Source organism: Etheostoma spectabile, chromosome 24, assembly GCF_008692095.1.
Source record: "Etheostoma spectabile isolate EspeVRDwgs_2016 chromosome 24, UIUC_Espe_1.0, whole genome shotgun sequence".
Taxonomy (NCBI): Eukaryota; Metazoa; Chordata; class Actinopteri; order Perciformes; family Percidae; genus Etheostoma; species Etheostoma spectabile.
The window spans coordinates 15,268,132-15,281,146 of NC_045756.1; the positions used below are offsets into that span (position 1 = coordinate 15,268,132).

The 13,015-nt window shown below is 16.4% G+C and overlaps 1 protein-coding gene and 1 long non-coding RNA gene across 3 annotated transcripts in view; one reads left to right on the forward strand and one right to left on the reverse strand.

Annotated features, from left to right (window-relative positions):
- Positions 1–3,570, forward strand: part of LOC116673718 (uncharacterized) — a 15,224-nt gene extending 11,654 nt beyond the window's left edge. The window contains exon 3 of the long non-coding RNA XR_004327867.1: positions 3,348–3,570. This is a non-coding gene — a long non-coding RNA (uncharacterized LOC116673718). The remainder of the gene's footprint in view (positions 1–3,347) is intronic.
- The window catches only part of sonb (SON DNA and RNA binding protein b), a 39,439-nt gene that overhangs the window by 20,916 nt on the left and 5,508 nt on the right, over positions 1–13,015 (reverse strand). For both annotated transcript variants that reach the window (XR_004327863.1, XM_032505896.1), the window contains exons 4-7: positions 12,730–12,929; positions 2,767–2,957; positions 1,153–1,370; positions 1–126 (exon numbers count right to left, since the gene is read on the reverse strand). The exon at positions 1–126 is cut by the window's left edge and continues 157 nt beyond it. Coding sequence is in view for 1 of the 2 variants with exons in the window: in XM_032505896.1 (XP_032361787.1) it covers positions 1–126; positions 1,153–1,370; positions 2,767–2,957; positions 12,730–12,929 (735 nt within the window). In the remaining variant the exon portion in view is untranslated. The remainder of the gene's footprint in view (positions 127–1,152; positions 1,371–2,766; positions 2,958–12,729; positions 12,930–13,015) is intronic.

Here is a 13,015-nt window from a genome sequence, read left to right on the forward strand (position 1 = left end):
ATTTAACATTGGTGTCGGATGTACTCGGGTACTTTGATGCTTTAAGCGGAGGCCCGCTGAGCTCAGTGGTCTGGTCAGGTTCAGTAGATGTGGACTGGCTCATCATGGAGTGGGGTGCGCCAGAACCTGCAGATTTAGCATTAGGCCACAAAACACATTCATTAGACACCTTGAATATTTGTACACACATCTTTTAAAATGCTTGTCTATGTGTAAGGTAAAGGGTGAGGAATATGAGGAAATTATCTAATTGCCATTATTTTGCCTGATATATTTGCGATTGCAATATGATTCACGATATATGAGGGAATGATCATTCTCATTGAAAAATATTAAAATCTAAAAAAATAATTGATTGTGTACTTTTTGCGAGGATATGTACAAAGCAAAGATGTTTTCTTTATTGGTTATGTAAAAATCCAATGTTCCGATATATCAGGCGATATATATATATTTTTTTAAATCCAGAAACGCGTAAAAAACATCAACAGATTTCCCTAATAGTTGTCATTTGTAGTTATGTATGAGTTCTCACTCAAATAATATGATAATTATTTGTTTTGTCACAACAGAACAGAGGAAGATCAAAATATATTTAAGTTCTGATAAATAAAATGTATAAAAATACAAACTTATATGGAACTTAAAGTCCTTAACTTAACTTAAAGTCATTTTCTCAAAGGCAGAGCAGGATACCCAGGGCTCGGTTTACACCTATCACCATTTCTAGCCACTGGGGGGGCCATAGGCAGGCTGGGGGGACTCATATTAATTTTAAAAAACCTCATAAAGTGAAATTTTCTCGCCATGGGACCTTTAATGGTGATGCTCCGAAATCATCGTACTTGCCACAATCTTGTTTCACATTTGTGTTGGCAGAATCTTTTTTTACATTGTTGGTGTTTTGGAATTGTTCCTGATTAATATTGTGCAACCACATCAGTTCATTTAATTATAGCAGCGTTGTTTGAATGAAAATGAAATGAACTGAATTAAATATAACGATGACTTTGTGCAGGATTGGGATATTCGCTAAAATTGATAAACAAATCTATTTCTTTCAAAGTCTTGATATATAATACAACCGTGCAGCCCTTGATACATTTTGAATGGGCACTGCACTAACTGGTACTGTCATCAAACAGCTCCTACCTGGTTTTTGTGTTGAGTCATCTGCTTTATCGTCTTTGTTCTCTGGTGGCTTTTCCATCTGGTCAGGGCTCTGCAGCTCTGTGCGTGATTCTGGCGGCTCCTGTGCGTTGATGTTACCTCGGGTAGGGCTGGAGGCTAGCTCAGGTGGCGGGACGCCTTTTAAAGGACATTGGGTGGACTGTCTTGATTCATCCAAAGCTCCCCTCTTCTCTGAAGAGCTACCAGCAGCCACATCAGCCAGCACAATCACAAAGAGAAAAAGGAAAGGTTAGGGTGAAGGCCTCTGTTTGTGTACCATGTAAGCAACCAGAATGTTGCTTTTCTCACAGTATTTACAGGGCTAGCGTTATTATGTACTGTACATGTCAATGTGTGTTGTGCCGTTACAGTTGATAGATAGATAGATAGATAGATAGATAGATAGATAGATAGATAGATAGATAGATAGATAGATAGATAGATAGATAGATATTGATCCCAATAAAATGGGAAATGATGGTGTTACAGCAGCAAAATCAGTCTCACAGCACAGAATATAAATATAAATGAAATACTAGGATACAACATATGGTACATACGTACAATATACAATAATAGGAATAAAATACAAGAACAAATATTTGATTATATACAAGTTGAGAATACAAAAATGTGCAACTGCTTAAATAGTAATGATAAAACGTAAATAGACCAATTCTGCAGGTTGCACTTAGTGCAGTATTGTGGTGTCTCATATATATATATATATATATATATATATATATATATATATATATATATATATATATATATATATATGTATGAGATACAGTACAGCCTTTGGTACGTCACTATAGTGCCGCCTCAAGTTTGGGAAACATTTGAAAGTAGGCCTGCACAGTTATTTGCAACATCGATCCAACCCTGTTCGCGATTAAATATTTATAGAACTTTGAATTTCTTTTATTTTAAATAATTTTCTTTTTTCTTAATGACTTTGACTCATTTAATTTTACAAGCCGACTGCCTCACAAATGCTACTACTTTCTTCTGGGAGTCCTGAACATAGACTTTATAAAATAGGTTTTAAAGCTAATCTACGTTTGGTACTGCCAATTTGTTTTGTTTTGTTACGGTTCATGTGTGCAATAAAAATTACACTTTGTGAAGAAAAAAAATCGGGGCAACGAATTGTGATATCAATTCTAAGCTTAAAAAAAAAAAAATTAAATCGGGATTCATATTTTCCCCCAAATCGTGCAGGCCTATTTGAAAGCACAATGAACTAAATAAAACTGAAACACTGAATCATTCAAAAACAGCCCACTTCAACCAATTACAATAGAAATTCTGAATATGCAATATCATCCAGAAATAAACTGAGTTCTGTGCCAAACACACATTTCCTGACAGTATATTTGTAAAGAAAATTATAAAACTTATTGTCACATATACTAGACAATGGACTCAGAAATATAGTTTAAAAAAAAAAAATCCCCTTGGTTGGCAAATTGAGACCATCAATCAATGACTTAACACCTTGCAGGAAAATGAATAAATGACTGAAAAAAAGACGCAAAAGATTCAAGGTTAAGTCATACAGGCCAAAACTCAACTGTTACTTTGTGTTCATACCTGGACCGAGTCCTGTGGCGCTGGGTACTGGATAGGGAGCGAGTCCTAGATCTTCGGTGGTGGTCTCTGGACCGAGAGTTCCTCCTTACTGAGCAGGAATGGGACCGAGAATAGGAATGGGACCGAGAACGGGAACGAAAATTCCTCCTGCCATGTCTTTCTTCATCTCCTCTTCCTTTAATGGAGCTGTCCTGTTAGAAAGCAATAAAGAAAGCAATGCGCCATTTTATTGTTGTTTTTGTAGGTCATTGATGCACATGTGACATCATTTTATCAGTGTACATAATGTTGTTTGCATTCATCACATTAGGTTATTGTTATTTTGTGTCTCTGGTGCTTCCACACACAGACACACTTGGAAAAAAAAACTATCCATGCTGTTTTAAGTGAGATACAGGTTTCTGAATGTCCTCTGCCTTCAGTCTCCGGGGGAGCTGTTCTGCACGGCTTTCTATGTCACTAGATTCACAGTTCTGTTGGGGGCCATGATGTTGTGGCCCTCCTTCCACGCAGGGTTTGGGAAAAGTTTAATTTTCCAGCTCGTTCCATCAGGCTAATAGACCAGAGTCTGGTAGATCCAGTCTAATGGACCGGAGTCTGGTAGGACCAGTCTAATGGACCGGAGTCTGGTAGGACAAGGATAATGGACCAGAGTCTGGCAGGACCAGAATGATGGACAACAGTCTGGGAGGACAAGGCTAATGGACAAGAGTCTGGCAGGACCAGAATAATGGACAAGGAGTCTGAAAGGACGAGGCTAATGGACCAGAGTCTGGTAGGACCAGGCTTATGGACCAGAGTCTGGTAGGACCAGGCTAATGGACCAGAGTCTGGTAGGACCAGGCTAATGGAACAGAGTCTGGTAGGACCAGGCTAATGGACCAGAGTCTGGTAGGACCAGGCTAATGGACCGAGGTCTAGTAGGACCAGGCTAACATATAATATTGATTTTAAATTATTTCTTTGGATTATTTTTAAATATATACATTTTATTTTATATATATAATTATTATTATATTATAATTCTATTAAATTTATTTTAATTTATGTATATTTTTTTAATATTTATTTTATTTTATTTTTTTTTAATTTATTAATTTTATGATTATATTTTATAATTTTAATTATATATATATTTATATTATTATATTAATAATTATTTATATTATAATAATTTTATTAATATATTTTTTATATAAATATTAGTTTATATTTATTATATTATATATTTATATTTTAAATATATTTATTTTTTAAATTATTATATATTGTAAAGTTTTTTTTTTTTATATTTTATTACTTTTATATTATATTTTAATATTATATAAATTATAATTTTTTTTTATTATTATTTTATAATTATTTATTTTTATTTATGGATTTATTTAATTTATGTTTTTTTTTAAATAATTATATTTATAATATTATTTAATTATATTATTAATATAATTTTTATTTATTTATTTATTTAAATTTATTAATATTGATTGTATATTTTATTTTTTATTTTAATAATTTTTTTATATTAATTATGATATATTTTTTATTATATTTAATATTTTTTTATTTTATTATTAATTAATTTAATTTTTTTATTTTTATTATATATTTATGTTTTAATAATTTAATTAATTATCTTTTTTTGGTTATATCTAATTAATATAAATTAATTTATATTATTTTATGACTTATTTGTTATTATTTTTATATATTTAATTTAGTAAATTTATTTTTTTTATTTATTATAATTTTTATTTATTAATTTATATTTTATAAATATATTTTATTTTTTAAATATTCTATTATGATTTATATATTTATATTTATATTTTTATTTTATTTTATTTTTATTTATTATGATAATTATTTTATATATTATATATTATTTATTTTTTATTTTTTATTTTATTCTTTTTATTTTTTTTGTTTCTTATAATTTTTTTTATATATTTACTTTAAATAATTTTTATTAATTTATAATTATTATATTTTCTTATATATTTATTGTATTATGTATTATTATTTATTTTTATTATTATTTTATTATGTTTTTTTTTTTTTATATATTTATTTTTATTATGTATTTTTTATATTTTTTAATTACTAAAAATATTATTTATTATTTTAATTATTTTAATTTTATATTTATAATTTATATTTTATGATCTTATTTTTATATTTTTATTTTGTTATATTATTAATTAAGGTTTTATTTTTTTATAGTTTAATTGTATTTATTTTTTAATTATTATATTTTATGTTATGAATTTTTTAATATTTTTTAATTTTTAATATTTTATATATTTTTTATTTATATTTATAAATGATTTTATATTTTATATATTTTATAATAATATTTATATAAATTTTTATATGTTATTTAATATATATTTTTTTTATTATAGATTTTTTTTATTTTTATTTTAATAAATTATATAATATATTTAAATTATTATATATTATATTAATTATAATTATTATATTTTATTATTTTATTTTATAATTATATATATTATATATTAATTATATATTATTTATATATTATTATATTAATAATTTTAAATTTATATAAATTTTGTATATTTAATTATTATTATTATTACTTTTATAATTTTATATTTATTATATTATTTATTTTTATTATATTATTTAGTATATAAATTTTATTTTTATTTATTATATTTTTTTTTTTTATTTATATTTTATTATTTATTATTTCTTTAATTTATATTAGTTTAAAAAATATAAATTATTTTAATTATATTTTTATTTATATATTATTATTAAATATAATTTTTAAATTAATTTAATTTATCATTTAAATATTATTATATCTTTTTTTTTTAATATTTATTTAATATTTATATATATTTTTATTTATTTTTTATATTTTTATTTTTTTTATTTATTTTAATATTATTTATTTATTTATATTTAATAAATATTATTTTATATATTTTATTTAATTTTTTCTTATAATTTATTATTATTTATTATATTTTATTTTATTATTATACTTTAATATTTATTATTATAATTATTATATTTTTAATTATTTTTTTTAAATTTATTATTTAACTTTATTAATAATTATTATTACATTATTTATTTTTATTTATATTTTATTTATATATTTATTTATTTAATAAAATTTTATTGTTTTGTTTTAGTTTTATTTAAAATTTTATTTATTTTTTAGTTGATTTTTATGTTTTATAATTAATTATTTATATTATTATAATTTGTTTTTATTATTTTTTATAATTTTATGTATTATATTATTATTTATTTCTTATTTTTATATATTATTTTATTCCCTAATTATTATATTTTATTTATATGTATTATGTATTTATATTTATATATTTTTAAAATTATCTATATTTTTTTTTTTAATTATTTTAAATTATTTGGTTTTATAATATTTTTAAATTTATTATTAATTTTAATATTTTTATTTTTTATTTTATTTTTTATACTTTTATAATTTTTATTTATTGTTTAATATATTTAATTTATATTTTAATATATTATTATTTATAATTTTTATAAATTATTAAATTTTTAAATTTTTTAGTTTTTTTATTTTAATTTATATATATTTAATGTTGATATTATATATATCTTTTTTATTATTGTTAGTATTATAATATATATTATTTTATGATTATGAATTTATTTAATTATTATTATATTTTATATTAAATATTATTATATATATTTATTATTTTTATTATATATTATCTTGTATATTGAATTTTACTTTTTTATAATTAATTATTTTAATATAAATTATTTTTTTTTTCAAATTTATTTAATTTAATATATAATTATTATTTTAATATTTTAAATTAATATTATTTTTTAATGCTTTATATTTTTTTAGATTTATATAATTTTTTTTATTTTAATAATGTTTTAAATATTATTATTTATTCCTTATTGTGGTTTTTTAATTTAATATAGTTTATTTATTATTTATAATTTATTAATATATTTTTTTTTCTTTTATTTTAATATATTTATATGTATTATATTTATTTTATTATTATTTTATATTTATATTTTAATTAAGATTTATATTAATTTTTTTTTTATATATTTTTTATAATATTATGTATTATATTTTAACTTTATTATTTTTATTTTTTTATATATTATATTTTTATATTTAATTTTTTTATTATTTTAATTTATTATAGTTTTTTTTATACTTTATTATATATATATATTAATATAAATATAATTTATATAGTATTATATTTTATATTAATAATTTATTTATTTTTTTTTTTTTTTTTTATTTATTATACTTAATTTATAATTTATCTATATTATATATTATATATTTTTTATTAAAAATATATTTATATATTTTATTTTTATCTTGATTATTTTTTATATGATTTAATTATTTTTTATTTAATTATTAATTTTTTAATTTATAATTTAATTTTATAATTTATGTTTATGTTTATTTTATTTATAATTATTTACCCCTTTTAATTTATATATTTTTTATTTATTTTATTTTATTTTTATAATTTTAGTATCCCGCTTTTTATTATTTTATTATTTTTTATATTTTATGATGATTATTAAGTTACATTATATTTAGTTATATTTTAATTAATTTTATTTTATTTTTATTATATATTATATATTTTTTTTATATTATATTATTTATATAATTTTTGAATATTTGATTTATTTTGAATTTATTTATTTTTTATTACTATTATTTATTATATATTAATTATTTTATTTTGTTATTTATATATTTTATATTACTTTTCAATTCAATATTTATTATTATTATGTTATTATTATTATATTAATATTTTATTTTATTTAATTATTTTTTATTTATAAATATAATTTATTATTATATTTTTTATTTTATTTTTTAATTATATTTATATTAAAATTAAATAATGATTATTTAAATATTATTAATTTTAGAAGATTTCAATATTTTATTTTTTATATAATTTTATATTTGTTTTTTATTTATTTTTAGTATATATTGATATTTTATATATTTTTAATTTAATTTTTAATTTTTATTTTTTTATTATGGTTATAAAATTTATACGTTATTTAAGTTAAATTCTATTAATATTTTTTTTTAATTATTTTATTATTTTTATTTTTTTATTTTATTTAATATTATATTTTATTATATTATTAATAATAATTTATTTAATTTATTTATATTTTTTTATTATTTTATGATATCTATTTTAATTTTTTTATATTTATTTAATTTTTATATTTATAAATTATTATTTTTTATTTTTATTAAATATTTATAATTATATTAATTTAATTTTTTATTTTTATTTATTTAATTTTATAATTTTAATTATTTATTTTATATTATTTAAATAAAATATATAATATAATTATTAATATATATATTTTTTTATATTATTATTTTAATTATTATATATTTGGATTTTATTTTTATATTATAATTATATTTATTTTTTTTTAATTATTTTTTATAAATTTTTTATATATTTTTATACTTTATTATAATGTAATTTTTTAATTAATTAATTTTTATTTTTTCTTTTTTATAATAATATATTTTAATAATATAATTTATTTTTATTTATTTTTATATTATTTTTATATATTATATGTTTCTATTATTTTTATTAATTTTTTTTATATAATTTTTTATCTATTATATTTTTTTTATATATTGGATAATATTTTTTTATATATATAATTAATATTATTTTTATATATATTTATGTTTTTTTATATTTATTTTTTTTTATTTTTTATTTATTTATTTATATAATATATATATATCTAATTTATATTTTTTTTATATTAATTTAGTATTTTTATATATTATATTTTTTATTTAGTATAGTTTTAAGTATATAATTTTTAATATTTTTATTATGTATTTATTTATTATTATATATTATTTTATAATATTTTTTTATTTTATCTACATTAATTATATTTATATTATTATAATTATATATTTTTATAATTATTTAATTGTTTATTTTGTTTTTATAATATTTTTATATATTTTTTTATTATAATTTTTATATTGTATTTTTATATATTTTTATATATTTTATTTTTTTATTATATACGATAATATTTTTATTATATTTTATATTATATATGAATATTATTTATTTTTAATATATTATTAGATATAAAATTTTATTATTTATATATTTATTTATTTAATTATTTATTATTATTATTTTTTAATATTATATTTTATTTTTTGTATTTTTTTAATATTTTTATTTCAGTTATTTATTTTATTTTTTATTTAATTTATTTTTAATATTTTATTTTATTTATTTTAAATTTAATTATTATGTTTTATTTATTTTCTATATGTTTAATTAATATTATTTTTTAATTTTATTTATAAATTTAGATTTTATAATAATTATTATTAATATATATTATTTATTATAAATTAATTTTTTATTTTATATTTTTATTAATTATTATGTATATATATTATTTTTTTTTTATTTTTATTTTTATTAATTTTATTTATATATTTTATTTTAATAATTATTTATTTTTTAGATTTTTATTTTTATATATTTTTATTATTTTTTTTATTATTTTTTTTATATTAATTTTTTTATAAATTTATTTTATTATTTTATTTTATTTTATATTATTAATTTATTATAATTTTAAATTATATTTATTTACTTCTATTATCAATATATTGATATGTAGGAGTTATTTATAATTTCATAATTAATATTTATTTTTTAATTTTTAATATTGATTTATGTTATTTACTTTACTTAATAATTAATTTTTTTATTATATATTTTTAATTTTTATATTTTTATAATTTAATTTATTACTATTTATTTTTTATGAGTTAATTATTTTAATTTTATTTTTTTTATGATATTTTTAATTTTATTATATAAATTATTATATTTTAGATGTTTAATATTAAAATTTTATTTCTTATATTTTATTTAATTTTTTTATTTTTAGTTTTTATATATTTTTGTACTTAAATTATTTTTAATTTTAATTTTAAATTATTATTTATTATTTATATATTTTATTATAATTATAAATTTTATTATTTTTTTATTTATTTGATTATTTTTTTATTTATTTATTTTATATTTAATTTAATTTTTTTTATTATTTTTATACAATTTATTTTTTTTTTATTAGTTTATATTATATTTATTTTATTATTTTTTTATATTATATATAATTATGATGTATATATTTTTTTTATATTTTTTATTAATATAATATTTTTTTTATTAATTTAAATATTTTTTGGTAATTTTGATTTATTATTTTTTTAATCTATTATTTTTAATATTAATTATATATATTTTTATTTATTATTTTTATTTAATAAATTAATTTTTATATTATATCATTTTATATAATTATAATTGAGTATAATATTTAAATAATTAATATTTTTATTTTTTTTTTTAATTATTTTAATATATTTTTTTTTATATTTTATTTTATATTATTTTAAATTTTTATTTATAATTATATATTTATATTAATTTTTATTTTTATTAATATTTATTTTTTTAATTTTATTATAATGTTTTTTATTTTAATTTTATTTAAATTTATTTATTTTTATATTTATAATTTATTAAATTATTTTTCTTATTTTTTTATTATTATATTTTTTAATTTATTTATTTATATTATTTTTTATTTTAATTTATTGTATTTTATTTTATTATATATTTTTTTTCTTTATTTTTTATATTTAATTTTATTTTTTATTATTATTTATATTATTTTATTGATATTTATTTTTAGTTTATTTTATTTTTTTTTATTTTTATATATTATATTTATTATAATTAAATTTTATTTATATTTTTATTTGTTATTATTAATTATTTATTAATACATATTTTTTTTTTATTTTTTATTTATTTTGTTTTTTATTTATTATTAGTTAATTTATTTTATTAATTAATATTAAATTTATTTATAATATTATTATATTAATATTTATAATATATTTTAATATTTTTATATACTATTATTTTTTATAACTTTTTTATTTATATTTATTTATACTTTATTTATTATTATAATAGTTTATAGTATTATTTTTATATTTATTTTAATTTAGAAATTTATTGTTTTATTATTTTTTATTGTTATATATTTAATTTTTTTTAATTTAATTAATTTATTTTAATTTTTTAATATTTTTAATTTTTAATTTTTTTATTTTTATTTATTTATTTTTTAATTTTTATTTGTATTACTTAATTTTAATATATTTTTGTTTTATTTTTATTATATAGTATTATAATATTTATATTTTTTTATTTAATTTATTATTTTAATATTTAATTATTTTTAATTGTTATTTTTTTTTTTATTTTATTTATTTATCTATTAGTTATATATATATTTATTTTTATTTTTTAGATATTTGTTTATATTATTTAATATTTATTTTATATTTTATTATTAATATTAATTATTAATTTTATTTAAATATTAAAATTAATATTTTTATATATATTATATTTTAATAATTTTTTATATTATTTATTTTTTTTTTATATATTTTTTATAATATTATTTATTTATTTTTATAAATTTTTATTTACTTTATATTTTATATTTATATGTATTTTTTTAAATATTATTTTATTATATTTTTTTTATTATTATTTTATTATAATTTTATTATGTATATTATTATTTTATTATTATTATTTTATTGATTTTTATTTTTATTTTTAATTTATTTTTTTTTTTTTATTTATTTTTATATAGTTATATATTTTTATTTAATATATTAATATTGTTATTTATATATTATTTTATTTATTTTTATATATTTATTAAGTTATTTTTTAAAATGTTTTATGTTTATTTATTTAATTTAAAATTTTTTATATTTATTTTATATTTTTATTTTATTTATTATTATCTTATATATTATTTATTTTTTACTTATTTTATAATTATTATATATTTATTTTTTTATATATATATTTATTTTTTATTTTATTGTTATTTTATTTATTTTTTATTTTTTATTTTTTTTATTTATTATTTATTTTTTATAAATTTAATTATTTTTATGTTATTTTATTTATTTTTTAAAGTAATAATTTATATTATAATGTTATATATTATATTATTATTTTATATTTTTTATTTTATTTATATTATTTAATATTTTTTAATTTATTTATTTAATTATAAATATTTATATTTTTTAATATATTATTTTTAATTATTTATTTTATTTATTTTATTATTTTTTGTATTTATGATTTATTTATTACCAGAGCTCTTAGGACCACAGCAAATATACCCAGAGTCGGTAGGACCAGGCTAGTGGACCAGGTCGGTAGGGCCAGGTAATGGCCAGAGTCTAATAGGACAGGTATAGACCAGAGTCTCGGAGGACAGGCTAATGGACCAGAGTCTGGTAGGACCAGACTAATGGACCAGAGCCTGCAAGGACCAGGCTTATGAACCAGAGTATGGTAGGACCAGAATAATGGACCAGAGTCTGGTAGGACAAGGCTAATGGACCAGAGTCTGGTAGGACCAGGCAAACGGACCAGAGTCTGGTAGGACCAGGCTAATGGACCAGAGTCTGCAAGGACCAGGCTAATGAACCAGAGTATGGTAGGACCAGAATAATGGACCAGAGTCTGATAGGACAAGGCTAATGGACCAGAGTCTGGTAGGGCCTGGCTAATGGACCAGAGTCTGGTAGGGCCAGGCTAATGGACCAGAGTCTGGTAGGGCCAGGCTAATGTACCAGAGTCTGTAGGACGAGGCTAATGGACCAGAGTCAAAACTCTCTTTAAATTCTAAGGATATTCTAATAATATGTCAGAACCTATATTTTAATTTCCCCCTAATATTTTAAGGACATAGCTATAGCATGCTTTGAGTGTTTTTTGGTGGATATACCTGTTTCGGGATGATATCAGGAAGCTCCTCTCGTCGCCTTGGTAATAAGCTCTGACCACAATTACTATCCCTCTGCTGTGACACAAACTCTGAGTCGGAATCGGATGAGTTCTCTTCACCTTTCCTCCTTCTCTTCTTCTTCTTCCTCTTTCCTTTTGAATGCCGCTTGTGGCATCTGGACTTGCTCTCGTTATCCTCACCTGGACAGACAGTTCAGCAGCTCTGTGCCAGTATAGCATGTATGTACATAACAGTAATTACTGTATAACATGGTTCCTCTGCCCCC